Below are 19,368 nucleotides of genomic sequence, written 5' to 3'. Positions count from 1 at the left end.
AATCTACCACTGTAAAGATTCTGGGTCTCAGCCAAGGACGTTGTTTCTCCGAAGCCTATCAAACAATGTTAAATAGAATGTAACAGAACACTGTGCCTTCTTCTTCTTTTTTTACAGCTACCCAAAATTTTCCCACAGTAACAAATACACAAAAACAACTGAGAAAATACAACAATAATAAAACACGTTATGAGTCGACTAAATAGACTGTGCTATACGCAGGAGCCGAGTAAAAAGCATAGTAAAAAATGCACAAAAACAACTGAAAAAAAATACAACAATAATAAATTAGGTTATGAGTTAATTCAATAGACGGTGTTATATACAGGAGCCGAAGACACCGTTCATCAAAATAGCCAAAAAAGGCGTTTATATGAGAAGTGTTGGTAAGTATGCATAATTTAAACTAGTGATATAAGGGGGGGGGGGGTGAAATACAAAATTAATTAATTAATTAGTTATAATAATATTAATTAGTAATAATATTAATTAGTTAATTACATAATAATGAAATATTTACAATAGCATCAATAGCATCAAAATAATATCAAACGTCATATGCTTATTAGCCCATAATAGATATATGATAGATAATAATAAAATATTAGCCCATAATAGATAATATATATATATATATATATATATATATATATATATATATATATATATATATATATATATATTTATATATATATATATATATATATATATATATATATATATATATATATATATATATTTATATATATATATATATATATATATATATATATATATATATATATATATATATATATATATATATAAATATATATATATATATATACTAGCTGTTGGGGTGGCGCTTCGCGCCACCCCAACACCTAGTTGGTGGGGGCGCTTCGCGCCCCCCCCCAAGCCCCCCCGCGCGCGTAAGTCGTTACGCGCCATAATAGTTACGCGCCATTGTAGTTGTGTCCCTATGTCCCACCTGTGAATATAGATAGATATATATATATATATATATATATATATATATATATATATATATATATATATATATATATATATATATATATATATATATATGGTTTTAACTACGTAAAACTTGCGAATATACAACATTCTTTGCTGTCCCATTGTCTTTGCATATAAATAGATTGTCAGGTTTACCGACTCTTGAACATGCAACATATAATGGTCCATGGGAAAACAATCTGTATTCAGATCTATACCTCATGATTCTAATGATTGCCCTTGAGCTTTGTTGATGGTGATTGCTAATCGACCATTCCCTGTCCCGGTGTCCCGGTCGTCATTTATATCCCCCTGTTTCCCCCGGTGTCCCCGTTGTAGTTGTTTCCCTGTGTCCCGGTCGTCATTTATATTCCCTGTGTCCCGGTCGTCATTTGTATCCCGGTGTCCCGGTCTGTATATACATTCGTTTTTTAGTTTTGTTTTTCTACTTTATTTTTTTCCTTTTTTTTCTTTTTTAGCTTATTTAGATTTTTAGATTTTTTAGTTTTTTTATTAGTTTTTAGTTTTTTTTTCTTTTTAGTTTTTTTGTCCCGGTCGTCATTTATATCCCCCTGTTTCCCCCGGTGTCCCCGTTGTAGTTGTGTCCCTGTGTCCCGGTCGTCATTTATATTCCCTGTGTCCCGGTCGTCATTTGTATCCCGGTGTACCGGTCTGTATATACATTTGTTTTTTAGTTTTGTTTTTCTCCTTTATTTTTTTCCTTTTTTTTTTCTTTTTTAGTTTATTTAGATTTTTAGATTTTTTAGTTTTTTTATTAGTTTTTAGTTTTTTTTTCTTTTTAGTTTTTTTGTAGTTTTTACCTTCTTTTTAGTTTTGTTAGTTTTTTTTTTTACTTATGTCCTGGTCGTCATTTATACTCCCTGTGTCCCGGTGCTTTGTTGATTGCTAATCGAACATTCCTTTTGTCCTGGTCGCTTTCTCTTTGAGTGTCGTCATTTATTTTTTTCTTTTTTAGTTCTTTTAGTTTTTACCTTTTTTAGTTTTTTAGATGAAATTTTTTTTTAGTTTTTTCCTTTTTTTCTTTTTAGTTTTTTATTGGTTTTTACCTTTATTTTAGCTTATTTTTCAGTTTTTTCCTTTTTTTTAGTTTTTTTTTATTTTTTATTTTTTTTAGTTTTTTACCTTTTTTTAGTTTTTTTAGTTTTTTTAGTTTTTTAGCTTTTTTACTTTTTTTATTAGTTTTTAGATTTTTTGTAGTTTTTGCCTTTTTTTAGTTTTTTCAGTTTTTTTTTAGTTTTTTATTGGTTTTTACCTTTATTTTAGCTTATTTTTCAGTTTTTTCCTTTTTTTTAGTTTTTTTTAGTTTTTAGTTTTTTTAGCTTTTTACCTTTTTTTAGTTTTTTTAGTTTTTTTAGTTTTTTAGCTTTTTTATTTTTTTTAATAGTTTTTAGTTTTTTTTGTAGTTTTTGCCTTTTTTTTAGTTTTTTAAGTTTTTTAGCTCTTTTATTAGTTTTTAGTTTTTTTTGTAGTTTTTGCCTTTTTTTAGTTTTTTTAGTTTTTTAGCTTTTTTATTTTTTTTATTAGTTTTTAGTTTTTTTTGTAGTTTTTGCCTTTTTTTAGTTTTTTCAGTTTTGACGTCACCTGATCCAGTTTTTTCAGGTGACGTCACCTGATCCACGATCCACAGATCCACAGACAACTTATTTTTATATATATAGATAGTTTTTTTTTTTTTACTTATGTCCTGGTCGTCATTTATACTCCCTGTGTCCCGGTGCTTTGTTGATTGCTAATCGAACATTCCTTTTGTCCTGGTCGCTTTCTCTTTGAGTGTCGTCATTTATTTTTTTCTTTTTTAGTTCTTTTAGTTTTTACCTTTTTTAGTTTTTTTTAGTTTTTTAGATGAAATTTTTTTTTAGTTTTTTCCTTTTTTTCTTTTTAGTTTTTTATTGGTTTTTACCTTTATTTTAGCTTATTTTTCAGTTTTTTCCTTTTTTTTAGTTTTTTTTATTTTTTATTTTTTTTTAGTTTTTTACCTTTTTTTAGTTTTTTTAGTTTTTTAGCTTTTTTACTTTTTTTATTAGTTTTTAGTTTTTTTTGTAGTTTTTGCCTTTTTTTAGTTTTTTCAGTTTTTTTTTTAGTTTTTTATTGGTTTTTACCTTTATTTTAGCTTATTTTTCAGTTTTTTCCTTTTTTTTAGTTTTTTTTAGTTTTTAGTTTTTTTAGTTTTTTACCTTTTTTTAGTTTTTTTAGTTTTTTTAGTTTTTTAGCTTTTTTATTTTTTTTATTAGTTTTTAGTTTTTTTTGTAGTTTTTGCCTTTTTTTAGTTTTTTTAGTTTTTTAGCTTTTTTATTAGTTTTTAGTTTTTTTTGTAGTTTTTGCCTTTTTTTAGTTTTTTTAGTTTTTTAGCTTTTTTATTTTTTTTATTAGTTTTTAGTTTTTTTTGTAGTTTTTGCCTTTTTTTAGTTTTTTCAGTTTTGACGTCACCTGATCCAGTTTTTTCAGGTGACGTCACCTGATCCATCCACAGACAGACAGACAACTTATTTTTATATATATAGATATATATATATATATATATTATTTGTAACAATAAATTGTTATTGTGCATGAATGTCATTTAAGCAAATTTTAGGTCAGTGTCTGGATTGTTGGATATGCTGAGATTTTTACACAAGCTTTGCCTGACTGAGGCGTGAAGGTTCACCTTGGACACTTTTCAACATATGCACAAGGTACATATGTAGAGTACAGTTTTCGAAGAGCACCCTAGATTTAACTAAAAAAGAAAGAAAGAATAATTATGGCATATCTCAAGGAAGAAAACGTCGTTAAGTAAAAAAATAAAAAAAACAACAACCTCCTATGCTCGAGTTTCTCATCCTAAAACATTTTGATAAATTCTTCCAAATTTTATCGAAAAAAATCCGACTTTTTTTTCAAAAATTTATCACCAAAAGGAACAACCTGTTTTACCAGTATAGTCCCAGTTGCAATTTCGCCCCAGTCCTTATTCTTGTAAAATTTGAATTTGTTGCTCCTTTTGCCAAACGTGTAGTGCTTAAAAAGTTTCGAATCGTATTTGTTTTAAAAACCGAGCATATTTTTTTGGATTTCCATTCGGTTTAAAAAAAATCAAATATTCTTTTCTCTGACCTTTTTTAGTTGGGAATGTATTCGAAAGCCAATAAATGACTTTTTTCTGCTGGCAGTGGTCCAAGAACCTTCCTGCTACTGTACAATAGCAGCTATACAATAGCAATGTTATTGCTATACAATAGCAATAACACAATAAATACCACAAAATAAACAACATCAATATAAACTATATATATAAATAAAAAGATAAACATATTTAATTAACAGATGATTAATGTACAATATTAATAAAAATAAATACTAAAAGGGTAGAACAGCTTTCAATACCTGCTCATAAGCATCTTTTACTGGGGCACCAACGCTCAACATATGATCAATAATAATATTCAGATAGCGCTGTCTTACTGTAACAGGGACTTTGTTCGCTGAATCCGGGGCTATTATAGGACGTTCTATTAAGGCCTGAAAATAAACAACGCTGTCACCATAAAAAAATTAATTAGTGGTGGAATAGCCAACACATTACATTATATATAGTATATATATATATATATATATATATATATATATATATATATATATATATATATATATATATATATATATATATATATATATATATATATATATATATATATACACATATATATATATATATATATATATATATATATATATATATATATATATATATATATATATATATATATATATATATATATATATATATATATATGTATATATATATATATATATATAATTGTAAGCAGCTTGGCCCATTTGTAAATCCTACTTACAAACATGTTATAACAGGGGACTTGTCAATAATAAAGCAAGATGATCTTCAAATTATAATGAATAAAGGGGCTAATTTCCGTCTTTCTCATCATCTGAAACCATCGAGTGTTCTTGATGGCTTGGAAAATGATTTTGATTTATTTATTGATAAGTGGTGTAAGAAAGAGAATAAAAATAAAGAGAGTTTTCAAAGTTGGAAGAATTTAATTATTAGTAGAATAAGAAATAAAATATATTCTAACTTAAAAAATAGTAACACTAAATCATTATTTTATAATGCGAAGATTAAACAAGCAATTGCTAATCTAAAGAATGAATTTGTAATTGTGCCAGTGGATAAAGCTAATAATAATTTTGCCATAATTTGTCAGAAGCTGTATTGTGATATCTTAAAAAGGGAGTTATGCACAACTAATGTTTACGAAAAGGTAAATATAGAGGATGAGAATTTAATTAAAAAGACTGAAGAAATACTTTTTAAAAATTTTAATACTAAAATAAATGACAATGATAAAAAGTTCCCTTTCCTATATTGGACTGTAAAATTTCATAAAAATCCCCCCAAACCACGGTTTATTGCAGGAGCAGCTAAATGTCCAACCCGCATTGCTGCTACTGACCTTTCTTTAATTTTAAAGGAAATTGTAAATAAACTTAAAACCTATTGTTCTGGTATTAAAAAATTTTCGAATTTTAATCCATATTGGAGTGTTAATAATTCACTGCAGGTGATAGATTCTTTAACAATGGTTTCAGCTAAAAGAATTGAGTCTTTCGATTTTGCGACAATGTATACTAATTTATCACTTAATGTAGTGTTTGATAGTTTAAAAATTGTTATCAAGAAATCTTCCCTCTTATCTAGTAAAAGGTTCTTAAAAATAGACATTTAAAATAAAAAAGCTATATAGACAAATCGCTTTAATACTACAGTTAACTTGAGATGTTACAGCTTGGATATGATTTTTGAGTTATTGGAATATTGGAACAATACTTATATAAGATTTGGGGGTGATTTGTACAAGCAAATTGTGGGAATTCCCATGGGGGGGGGGGAATGCCAGCTCATTTATAGCTGACTTGTTTTTAAGTCAACCAGAATATAATTATATGATGGATAAGAATAGCCCAAATAATTTAAAACATGTTTTGTCAAATAATAAAAGATATTTAGATGATATTTTGGTCTTAAATTGTAAGTATTTCATTGATATTTCTAAAAATATATATCCACCAGAGCTTATTCTTGAGCCTAGTCATGGCGCTGGTCGTGAAGATCATTTCTTAGATTTAAATATTAATATTTGTGATAATAAATTAAGTTTTAAAATGTATAATAAAACGGATGATTTTGATTTTGAAGTGATTAGTTTCCCATTCCCTGAAAGTAATATACACTCAAATATCACATATTCAGCGTTTTTCTCACAGTTACTTGGTTATGCAAGGATTTGCAGTAATTATAATGATTTTAAAAATAGATGTAAAATCTTAAGCCAAAAATTGATATCAAGAGGTTTTTCTGCAAATAAACTAACTTGGCAATTTAAAAAATTTAGTTTTCATTATAACGAATTTTTAAATAAATATCAAAAGAATTGTCTAAAAATACTTAAAGAAATTTTCAACTAATTTCGGAGGTTCGAGAAATGTTGTCGCAGCGCCATTTATTTTGAATTGTGTTTCTAATTGAGCGGATTTTCTTAAAAATTAGCCACATGGTAAAGATGAATTCTATAATTGTTTAGTTCATTCAGGTTTTTTGCAATGTGTTAATATTTGTGATTTGGTAAAATTTATAATATTTAGTTTACCTATTGTTGCTAAAGGGAGGGATATATTAACAGGATAAGCTTGTTTTGGTTTTACTTGGTTGTTTTACATTTGCTGTTTTTTTTTTCTTTCATAGGCATATATTTTGGGGGTGATACCTGACGCGGGGATGTCATGGATATTCTGTGGTAGCCACAACACTGTGCTGGGTAGAGAATTTAGAGTGGCGAAACCCTATATAGGCCAGTGTATTCTCCTGATGAGCCCTTATGTTGGGTGTTGCCTCTGAATTATTTGTCTATATTATTTTTTCTATTGTTTGGTAAATGACGACTTATACTTATTGACGACATGACTCCCTGTCCATGGATTATTCTTTATGGTTGGTTGTGTGTGGCTATGCTGTTTGACTTATGTGATTGTATGGATGAGTAGGGTTAAGGCCTCATTCAAGTGCTGGTCTATATTAATCACTAATTTAGGAAAACAGTCTTCCTTTTCTCCTTCTGTCTCTCTTTTTTTTATTTCTCTTTTCATGATATATATATATACTGTTTGTTTGTTTGTACGTCTAAACCTCTTTTAATCCACTGTACTTCTTTACTTCTGTTCTCTTAAAAAAAAATGTACTGTGGTTTTCGTTTAAGCGATCAACAATTGCAATTCAAACCAAAAAAAAAAACTAAAGAAAAAAAGAAAACACCAGAAAAAAAGCGCGCCCCAGCAGCACGTGGCAGGGGGAAGGGGGTTCAGAGGGGGCAGGGACTAGCTGACACTCCATGTGTGTCAGCAACGCTTTGCAGGGTTCAGCTAGTGTATATAAATATATATATATATATATATATATATATATATATATATATATATATATATATATATATAAAAAAATGTATATATATATATATATGTATATATATATATATATATATACATATATATATATATATGTATATATATATATATATATATATATATATACATATATATATATATATATATATATATATATATATATATATATATATATATATATATATATATATATATATATATATATATATATATATATTATAACACAGCGTAAACTTGAGTGAGTGGCGTATAATACACAAACACCAAAATTCCTTCCTCCTACAGAAAAAAAAATAAAACTCTAAAATTTGGAAAGCCTTATTTTCCACGGGGGAGAGGGTATAATCCGGGGTTTATTTTCCGGGGTAATATTCCATGGGCGATATTTATCACGGGGGGATAAACACTGGAGGGTATTTTTCATAGGGGTAAACGCCGCGAGGGGGGACTAAACGCCGGCCACCGGCTATTTCATTTGAACCTCCACTCCATTTGTAACTTTTTTCCATCAATTTTTTTTTAAGCAACAAACAAATATAAATGTTTTTTTGTAAGGGATAGTTCATTACGAATTTCATTACATTGTATGTAATCTTAATTATTTTCAGGAATATTTTTCCAAAACAACGAAGTTATTTTTGAAAACATTAACAATATTCTACAATACCATCCCCTCGACATTTAAAACAATACTCTCCGGATTCGAAGGGAGGAGTTAAGCCAGGGCCGGCCGAATCTAGGGGGGAAGAGGGGGCAAGCGATCCGGGTGGCAAAGCAAAATTGTAATTGTGGAGAAAATTTGAAATATTTACGGTATTGACGGTGCGGTAGGGGGAGGTGAAATCTACGTCTGCCCCCTCCCCGAGAAAAAAACTAACTCCAGGTCTGAGTCAGGCCACCCGTGGATGAAGATATTCTGCATAGATCATGAAAATTCAGTAATTGCTTGGATTAACACCGATACTTATAAGAGCGAGACATATGACATGGCTGATTTGGGTAGTCTAGATCAGCCCCATCTATTCAAAAAAGATTAAAAACGTCAATCTACTAGCTTGACAATACAAAATTATACTTCAGTTTCCACTTTCGGTCAAACTGAGTTAGCCTTTCGTCAGGAAAAACGGTCCCCCTCCCCTTCCTCTACCTAACAAAACCAACAATAATATTAGTTAGTCGTTACCTCGGATGGCATGTGTGCAATCCTTTGTGATCCTTTAACGTTTGTATGACCATATTTTGTGACACTATTCATGACCTTTGTAGCTGACACTGCGTTTGTGGCTGTTGGCTTTTTAAGCAGTCCTTGAACGTTTGGAACATGTGCAATCCGCTTTTTTGCTAGACAAAAAAAAAGAAATCCATTAGCATTTTATTTCAAAATAGATTTGCTTTCCTAGCTCTGTACCCTTTATTATTATTATTATTATTCAAAAAGAAAAGAAAACACATAACAACAATAATAATAAAGATCCTAGAAGCGAACTTGTTAAGGACCAAAACAACAAAAAATTGAACATGAAGAAGAGAGCAAAAAAAAGAAAAGAGAAAACAAGGGTAATTAAAGCAATACAAGGGTAATTATTAGTGGCATAATAAAGATGGTATTTTGTACCATTGCAATTACACTATCTGCTTTTTTGACTGATTAAAAAAAAAGAAATCCATTAGCATTTTATTTCAAAATAGATGTGCTATCCTAGCTCTGTACCCTTTATTATTATTATTCAAAAAGAAAAGAAAACACATAACAACAATAATAATAAAGATCCTAGAAGCGAACTTGTTAAGGACCAAAACAACAAAAAATTGAACATGAAGAAGAGAGAAAAAAAGAAAAGAGAAAACAAGGGTACTTAAAGCAATACAAGGGTAATTATTAGTGGCATAATAAAAATGGTGTTTTGTACCATTGCAATTACACTATCTGCTTTTTTTATTGATTAAAAAACAAGAAATCCATTAGCATTTTATTTCATAATAGATATGCTATCCTAGCTCTTTACCCTTTATTATTATTATTATTATTCAAAAAGAAAAGAAAACACATAACAATAATAATAATAAAGATCCTAGAAGCGAACTTGTTAAGGACCAAAACAACAAAAAATTGAACATGAAGAAGAGAGAGAAAAAAGGAAAAAAAAAGAAAAGAGAAAACAAGGGTAATTAAAGCAATACAAGGGTAATTATTAGTGGCATAATAAAAATGGTGTTTTGTACCATCGCAATTACACTATCTGCTTTTTTGATTGATTAAAAAAAAAATCCATTAGCATTTAATTTCAAAATAGATGTGCTATCCTAGCTCTGTACCCTTTATTATTATTATTATTCACAAAGAAAAGAAAACACATAACAACAATAAAAATAAAGATCCTAGAAGCGAACTTGTTAAGGACCAAAACAACAAAAAATTGAACATGAAGAAGAGAGAAAAAAAAGAAAAGAGAAAACAAGGGTAATTAAAGCAATACAAGGGTAATTATTAGTGGCATAATAAAAATGGTATTTTGTACCATTGCAATTACACTATCTGCTTTTTTGATTAATTAAAAAAAGAAATCCATTAGCATTCTATTTCAAAATAGATGTGCTATCCTAGCTCTGTACCCTTTATTATTATTATTATTTAAAAAGAAAAGAAAACACATAACAACAATAATAATAAAGATCCTAGAAGCGAACTTGTTAAGGACCAAAACAACAAAAAATTCAACATAAAGAAGAGAGAAAAAAAAAAGAAAAGAGAAAACAAGAGTAATTAAAGCAATACAAGGGTAATTATTAGTGACATAATAAAAATGGTGTTTTGTACCATTGCAATTACACTATCTGCTTTTTTGATTGATTAAAAAAAGAAATCCATTAGCATTTTATTTCAAAATAGATGTGCTATCCTAGCTCTGTACCCTTTTTTATTATTGTTAATATTATTCAAAAAGAAAAGAAAACACATAACAACAATAATAATAAAGATCCTAGAAGCGAACTTGTTAAGGACCAAAACAACAAAAAATTGAACATGAAGAAGAGAGAAAAAAAGAAAAAAGAAAACAAGGGTAATTAAAGTAATACAAGGGTAATTATTAGTGGCATAATAAAAATGGTGTTTTGTACCATTGCAATTACACTATCTGCTTTTTTTATTGATTAAAAAACAAGAAATCCATTAGCATTTTATTTCATAATAGATGTGCTATCCTAGCTCTGTACCCTTTATTATTATTATTATTATTCAAAAAGAAAAGAAAACACATAACAACAATAATAATAAAGATCCTAGAAGCGAACTTGTTAAGGACCAAAACAACAAAAAATTGAACATGAAGAAGAGAGAGAAAAAAGAAAAAAAAAAGAAAAGAGAAAACAAGGGTAATTAAAGCAATACAAGGGTAATTATTAGTGGCATAATAAAAATGGTGTTTTGTACCATTGCAATTACACTATCTGCTTTTTTGACTGATTAAAAAAAGATAAATCCATTAACATTTTATTTCAAAATAGATTTGCTTTCCTAGCTCTGTACCCTTTATTATTATTATTATTATTATTCAAAAAGAAAAGAAAACACATAACAACAATAATAATAAAGATCCTAGAAGCGAACTTGTTAAGGACCAAAACAACAAAAAATTGAACATGAAGAAGAGAGAAAAAAAAGAAAAGAGAAAACAAGGGTAATTAAAGCAATACAAGGGTAATTATTAGTGGCATAATAAAAATGGTGTTTTGTACCATTGCAATTACACTATCTGCTTTTTTGATTGATTAAAAAAAGAAATCCATTAGCATTCTATTTCAAAATAGATGTGCTATCCTAGCTCTGTACCCTTTATTATTATTATTATTATTTAAAAAGAAAAGAAAACACATAACAACAATAATAATAAAGATCCTAGAAGCGAACTTGTTAAGGACCAAAACAACAAAAAATTCAACATAAAGAAGAGAGAAAAAAAAAGAAAAGAGAAAACAAGAGTAATTAAAGCAATACAAGGGTAATTATTAGTGACATAATAAAAATGGTGTTTTGTACCATTGCAATTGCACTATCTGCTTTTTTGATTGATTAAAAAAAGAAATCCATTAGCATTTTATTTCAAAATAGATGTGCTATCCTAGCTCTGTACCCTTTTTTATTATTGTTAATATTATTCAAAACGAAAAGAAAACACATAACAACAATAATAATAAAGATCCTAGAAGCGAACTTGTTAAGGACCAAAACAAAAAAAAAATTGAACATGAAGAAGAGAGAAAAAAAAGAAAGAAAAGAGAAAACAAGGGTAATTAAAGCAATACAAGGGTAATTATTAGTGGCATAATAAAAATGGTGTTTTGTACCATTGCAATTACACTATCTGCTTTTTTGATTGATTAAAAAAAAGAAATCCATTAGCATTTTATTTCAAAATAGATGTGCTATCCTAGCTCTGTACCCTTTATTATTATTATTATTATTCAAAAAGAAAAGAAAACACATAACAACAATAATAATAAAGATCCTAGAAGCGAACTTGTTAAGGACCAAAACAACAAAATTGAACATTAAGAAGAGAGAAAAAAAAAGAAAGAAAAGAGAAAACAAGGGTAATTAAAGCAATACAAGGGTAATTATTAGTGGCATAATAAAAATGGTGTTTTGTACCATTGCAATTACACTATCTGCTTTTTTGATTGATTAAAAAAAAAAAAAGAAATCCATTAGCATTTTATTTCAAAATAGATGTGCTATCCTAGCTCTGTACCCTTTATTATTACTATTATTATTCAAAAAGAAAAGAAAACACATAACAACAATAGTAATAAAGATCCTAGAAGCGAACTTGTTAAGGACCAAAACAACAAAAAATTGAACATGAAGAAGAAAGAGAAAAAGAAAAAAAGAAAAGAGAAAACAAGGGTAATTAAAGCAATACGAGGACAATTATTAGTGGCATAATAAAAATGGTGTTTTGTACCATTGCAATTACACTATCTGCTTCTTTGATTGATTAAAAAATTGAGAAATTTTTTTTTCAAACTTTTGATGGGTAACAGTAAATATAATTTCTTTTACATATTTAGAAGAATCATAAGAACCAAATTTTTTTACGTATCAATTGTTATTAAAGTGCCGTTTCTTAGATTTTAAGTTACTATTGGGTCAAGCCGCACATTACTTTCATTATCACGAGCTGTTTGAAAAGGTAAGTAAGAAATAATGCACGTCATTACTGGAAAAAATGAAACTCAATAACGTTGCAGCCCAAAACATATATTCTATAGAACATGCACTATTCTATAGAATAATATGTTTTAATAATAGAATAAGGATAGAACATATATACTATCCTTAAACGACCAAATACATCAAAATAAAAACATGTTTAGCCCCAACCAGACCCATCTTAGTTTTATTTACACCGGAAAGCGAGTTTCTAAGATTTTTCAGTTGCTTGTTTATAAATTATGAAACTTTAAGATAGTATCACATTTTCGTCAGTATTGCCACATGAAACCTCGAAAATAAATCAGTAATGCTTTTCATCTGTATAAATTTAAACACTAACAATCTATTGATTCACAAAGACCACTCTGATTTCTTAAGCTGTTTGTGCCATATGTTTTTAGCTTATTTTCTAAATGAGTGTGGAAATTTTTTGAAATAAAAATGGTGTTCCCAATTTTTTCTCACTTAACGAACTCAAACAGACAGATTTCAAGTTCACTGTCTTTGGTGCATTAATATATTTTTTCAGAGTATGTTTTTTTCAATATTTAATTCCGTCATCAATTTGGTTTTCATGTAAGAAGGTAGCTCTTCAATATTTTTTCGTCGCATTTAGTTTTAAACTTTGGAAAACATTCAAGATACCGATCATATGTAGTCACAACTATATTTTAAATATTTATTTGTGTATTTTATGTATAAAACGCAAATATATTCTCTGGGGGAAATAAAGTTACAATGATGAAAAATTTTCTTTTCTGTTAGTTTTATTGAATAATGATAATTAGTTTTACCTAAATGATTAATATTTTCCATTATTCTCCTTATTGAGAATGAACGGATTTTTCTTTTTTTGCATGGGAGACATAACAGGCCCCCATCTGGAAAAGATAGGAAATAGTAGGAAAGGCCACCGTGAGAAGGGCTTCCTGCAGTGGAAGGACACCTTTTATTACAGAAAAGGCTATTCTATGGTTTGCTTTTATTTTGTAGTATATGGTGGTGTGAAGTGTGTCTGGTTCGGCTGCTATTGAATCTTTTTACAAAAGAATGCAGGTGACGTCTAAGGTCTGAAGTTTTTTTTTGTTAAATTTTTCCTTTTTTTCTTGCCATCACTAAAAGGAGTGGAGGTGTTTTTATTTAGGAAAAAAAGACACAACGGTTTATTATTGAAAATCAACAGTCAACAGTCGTGACAAATTGTAGCTTTTACAGTATCTTTACGTTCTTCTTCTGTTTCAGCAAACGTGGGCTTTTCAGTCGAAACTATTCAGCCCTTTTCCTTTTGACTCACTCTGTGAGTTGAAATGGGCTACTGCATTGGTCGCTCCTTATTTATCTTGAATCTGCTTAGATATCGTACAGAAAATCTTTTGATTCTAGGAGCTGAAATATCAGAGGATATACATTGAGTTCCGTGCTCTGTGTGCAGCTATGGTCAGCTAGCCTATTAGCTGATAGTGAGATTTTGTGATGTTTGAAGCACTTTAACAGTTCGCATTGTAGATACTGTGCAGACATCAGCATATTAAATTCAAATAGGCAACGGTCAATTGTTTCATCTTTTATATTGAAATGTCTGCAAAGAGGGGAAGAGGGACTAGATCCACTTGAATTAGGAACAAGATATGAAAAAGCCTCAAAATTTAGCCCATTCGAGCCAAGTCGAATTATGTGATAAATTTTAGAAAGGTGCTTATTGGGGAAGAGAGATAAAATTGGTTTATTCTTATTTAGAATTACCTCTGATAAACTCCAGCAATAAATTTTTTTAATGGGGATTAGTCTCCCACTAGCCTGGTAAATATTTAGAGCATTTTTTGCTATTTCACCAGACTGATGGTTACCAGTTATACCTGAGTGGCTTGGAACATACTAAAGGTATATTCTTATGCCTCTTGAGGCAAGAATATCAATAATGCCAAGACAATACAATGTGTCTATATCCATCTTATAACGAGAAGCTGAACATAGCAGCTCTAGGCTTGATAAAGAGTCAGAATAAACTATAATATTTTGTAAATTAGGAATCAAAGGTTGATTACTCATAAGGTGCTCCAATGCCATGGTTATGGCATTTAACTCTGCAGACATTATAGACATATTATCATACATTCTCTCACCCATTGTAATATTAAGAGGTGGGAGAAAAGCTCCACTTGCTACCTTCTCATTCATTCTTGGCCCATCGGCAAAAATTGGGAAATCGTTTTTACATGTAATTGCATTAAATTCAGCACTTTTTTTTTCTGGATGAAAGGAAAGGGGGTAAGTTCTTTAGTCTGATTTGACAAATTAGTGTTTATTATGGATTTGTCACCAACTCCCTGGGGGGTAGGGGAAAACAGGTGCAATAGAAATTGTTGGCACTGGAAGTTTCTTCTGGGTACTAGCAAATTCATTTGCAATGCCTCTATACTTGGATGGATTTCTTAGCCAGTTATGCAGGGTATGTGAGCTATTGGCTTCAGTTTTTGTCAGACAATTTATTAAAAGAAATCTTCGTCTCCCATTTATTATTGATAATCCACTCTCATTAAGCAGAAACTAGGTACTTGTTGGTTTCCTAACTAATTAGTTTTAACTAATTTTAATTAATCAATTTTTGCTAATTAATTATTCGAATTAATTAGAAAAAATCTTCTTCTTTCATTTATTGTTGATAGTCCAGTCTCTGTAAGCAGAAACTTAGTATTGGTTGGTTTCCTAAGACCAAATATGAGGCAGATTATATCATTCTGTCTTGTTTCATTTTTTTGCATCTGGGTCTATGCAAAAGCACCATAAATAATGAGCCCATAATCAATATGTGGTCGTATATGTGATTCATAAAATTGGAGTAAAGTTTTCTCATTACAACGCCAGGGTATGGATAGTAGTCTTTTTATCATTCTGATTTCCCTATAGCATAGCATTTTTTTATTGCATTTTTGATGTGAAGGCGGAAATTAAGATTTTGATCAAGTATAAGACCTAGGTAATTTATTTGATTATCATATGGAATAATTAAGCCGTTTAGCATTAGTTTTGCATTAACACTTTTTCGCTTATGGTGGAATTGGATGATTTTTGACTTGGTAGGTGCAGCAGTTAAATCAGATTTTTGAGCAAGAATTCCAAATTTGAAGTGAACTTTTGCAACTTTGAATGTGCAACCTCAAAGGTCTTACCAGTTGCCCATAATACCAGATCATCAGCATACTGTAAATTGTTGTGTGGGATGCTCATGTCCCAGAGAAATATGGAGAAGAGGAGGCAGCTCAGGACTGCACCCTGTGGAAGACCTTTGGTTATTGTAGTTTTGGGTGAGGAGGCTGAACCAACACAAACAATGAAACATCTGTTTTCAATGAAAGATATTACGAAGGATACTAGCTTTGGGGGTAATCCAAGAATTGCAAATTTGGCAAAAAGGATCTGATGGTTCGCTTTGTCATAAACCCCTTCAAAATCTTGGAATGCAGCAACAAGGACATAATTTTCAGATAGATTCATTTATGGCATTTGTTAGCAAGATAAAAGCATCTGTTGAGGAGTGGTGTTTCCTGAAACCAGTTTGTGTATGAGTTATCATATTATTCTTCTCAACGAACCAAAGAAGTCAATGGTAAATAATTTTCTCCGTTACTTTTCCCAGCACAGGAGAAATCATTATAGGCCTGTAAGACTCAGGGTCATTTTTGGGTTTATTTTCCTTTAATTTTGACAAGAGGGATGAACATTTCCAAATATTGGGGAATGGATGTAGCATACGCATGATTAAAACAATTTAGGAGTTCCAGTTTATAGGAAGGGGTGAGATTTTTCATCCATGTAGAGTGTATCTTATCATGCTACTTGTAGCCTTAGCCTTAATGTGATGTATTGCATTATTCAATTCATGGATATTAAATAGACGGATTATATCTTCTGAGCCTTGGCGAAGCTGGTATATAGGATTTATGGAGATTGGGGTGGTGTAGCTGTTATTATTTGAGGTTAGCTTATTGGAGAAGAAAGATGCAAATAATTTTGCCTTTTCATTTCATTATCGTAATGGGTGTTCTTATATACTAGCTCATACTGGAGAGGGTTGGGAGATATTTTTTTTTCACAGATGTGGCTTATGAGTTAACGTACGATTGGCTCACGTATTTCTCTGGATAGACTATTTGCAAAATTATTCCAGTAATTGTATCTAGCATTTATGATAGCCTTCTTGAGATTACCATCAGCTGGTAATTTACTTAAATTGGTAGCAGAAGAGAGTCTTTAGATATGTTCTCCTTGTTGCCTTTTTTGTTCTCTATTTATTTTGGCACTCACTTGACAACCATGCTTTAGGAGTGTATTCAGGGGTTGTTTTCCTAAGTATTGACTTGGGAATAGCAAGCTGTATTTGTTAGTATGGATGCCAAAAATTCAGCATGTGTGTCAGCTGTTATAGTTGAAAAATATGAACGCTGAGCGTGGCTTGGAATTTCATCACTAAGCTTATTCTTGAACATAGTCCAATTTGCTTTAGAGTTTATATATTTGGGGGTGTGTGGTTGAATGTTAGCGGGTTTGTTTATTGAAGAGACTATGGCAAAGTGGCCAGTGCAAAGGTTATCAATTTTATTTATATAAATTTTATTCAAAAAATTTATTGACACAATTTGTGGGTCAATTGTGGAAAATTTACCACTTTTGGGGTGAAAATGCGATTTTTTTATTTAGAGGGGTTGCAACTGCTAATTCAGTATTATCTGAGATCAAACGTTCAATAAACTTACCAGCTTTATTTGCTGGCTTATCCCCCACAAAAGGCTGTGGACATTAAAATCTCCACAAATAATTTTATTTTTTAGCATATTAGAATTACTTAAATAACTGAAGAAATCCATAGCATCCGTAGTTTGTCCATTGGGGTTATAAAAGCTTATCATGTAAGATTTGGTCTTATTCAGTCATACGTTTATTCCAATTGTATCAACATTATTTTTAAAAAAATCAGGAAAATTAGTTCCACAAAATTTGACGTTATTACTTATTATTAAGGCTACACCACCATCCTTTCTCTCTGATGACCTATCCTTTCTCAGGATAGTATATCCTGGGGACTTTATTTTTTGGTCTTTGGGGAAGTGGGTTTCCAGAAGGCAAGCAATATCGATGGAAATATTATTCATAAAAGATACTAGTTCATTTAGCTTATTTTCTGAAAGTGATCTTACATTCCACTGAAGCATTGAGATGTGCTGCTTTGTCGCTTTAGTTTTCATTTGGCTGTGTGTCAATGTTTAACTTTGCTAGGAGTAAAACAAAATCCTTTTTTGTTTGAATAAGCATGTGATTGGGTAGGTATATGTTTGCCAATTCATTTATGATTGTTACTTTCTGTGGCTGTTGCAGGTATCAGAGGCTAAACTGCATAAGAGTTTAATATGAATATATTAAACTCTAATATATATATATATATTAAAATATATTAAACTCCATGCATTTATACATTAAACTCCATATATTAATATATTAGGTTGTCCATATGTTAGGTTGTTCATTAGGGTTGCCATTAATTCAGTTCTGATTCTGCTTCTAATTCAGTTCTGCTTCGGAGGGTGGCCAGGCAAACATCTTCTCATTGGATGAGGCGGCTAATTGATTTGGCATTGGTAATTCTTTCCGGTAGGAATGTGAGCCGGGGTGTTTTGAGGAGAGCCTTGTGGTGGGTGCTTGCTGCTTTGAGTAGATTGGGGTTGGGTGTTCTGTGATTGTTAGTATTGAATGGTTTCATAAAGGCTTTAATTTGGTCTGATTGGGCAGTATTTGCTTCCAAAGCAACAAATAGATAAGATAAAGCTTTCTCTGCTGCTATTTGGAGTGTTAGTGCTTGTTTTTTCATATACAGGGTATTACGTTTTACTGGAAGGATCATCGGGGCTTTTAAAGTTTATGCATGTTGGCTGATCATTTTTACAATAGAGCATTCCTTCGGGATGGGAACTCTTACATTTACTGCAGGTTTGTAAGATTTCACTGCATTTGTTTGTTGTGTGTCCGCTTTTAGACATTTTTGGCATTGGATTGGTTTTGGCTTGTTGGGTTTGTGTGGTTTCATTTGTCCAAAGAAAAATATATGGCCTGGGATATTGTTTTTTTCTCTAGGCATGAATAGAGAAGACTTGCTTGACTTTTGGCCATTAGCATCTGGTTTGGCCATTTGACTGACATCTTCAACCGGGATTGGGTTGCTAGTTCTATCAGAGCCCTTCCTTTAGCTCCTGATTTGGTATTCCTGGACGATTTTTATGTACAACTATTTTAGTTGGGTGGTGGTTTGGGGTCCAGAGAGCAGCCTTTATTGGGATGTTAAGAAGGGTTATAAGTTAAGTAGTATCTCTGTCGATTCAGAATCTCAGAGAGCTATACGCAAACAACGCCTTCTTCCTGAAATGTTTTGAAGCAAAAATATAATCGTCCATCTGGTTAGAAGTTATTGCTGATAATTAGTAATTAGAAACAGCATAATCAGAGCATGATTATATTATTATAATTATGCTCTAATAAAATATATTTGTATAAAATTTTTGTTCAATAATTAATCACAATCCAACATAGCTGCTAAACCACAAACATTATGATAACAAAAGTGCATTGGATTACCAAGTGCCCCCAAAGAAACATACCTTAGTTAGAACAATTTTAGAACTGAG

At 30.2% G+C, this 19,368-nt stretch overlaps 1 protein-coding gene across 1 annotated transcript in view; it reads right to left on the bottom strand.

Annotated features, from left to right (window-relative positions):
* Positions 1–19,368, bottom strand: part of LOC136037848 (RNA exonuclease 1 homolog) — an 85,314-nt gene that overhangs the window by 50,034 nt on the left and 15,912 nt on the right. Inside the window, exons 5-6 of the mRNA XM_065720692.1 lie at positions 8,663–8,820; positions 4,384–4,518 (exon numbers count right to left, since the gene is read on the bottom strand). Coding sequence (XP_065576764.1) covers positions 4,384–4,518; positions 8,663–8,820 — 293 coding nt within the window. The remainder of the gene's footprint in view (positions 1–4,383; positions 4,519–8,662; positions 8,821–19,368) is intronic.

This window comes from Artemia franciscana, chromosome 17, assembly GCF_032884065.1.
Source record: "Artemia franciscana chromosome 17, ASM3288406v1, whole genome shotgun sequence".
In the NCBI taxonomy this organism is placed as follows: domain Eukaryota; kingdom Metazoa; phylum Arthropoda; class Branchiopoda; order Anostraca; family Artemiidae; genus Artemia; species Artemia franciscana.
Note: the sequence above shows the minus strand (reverse complement) of the source record. Positions and strands in the feature narration are given on the sequence as shown.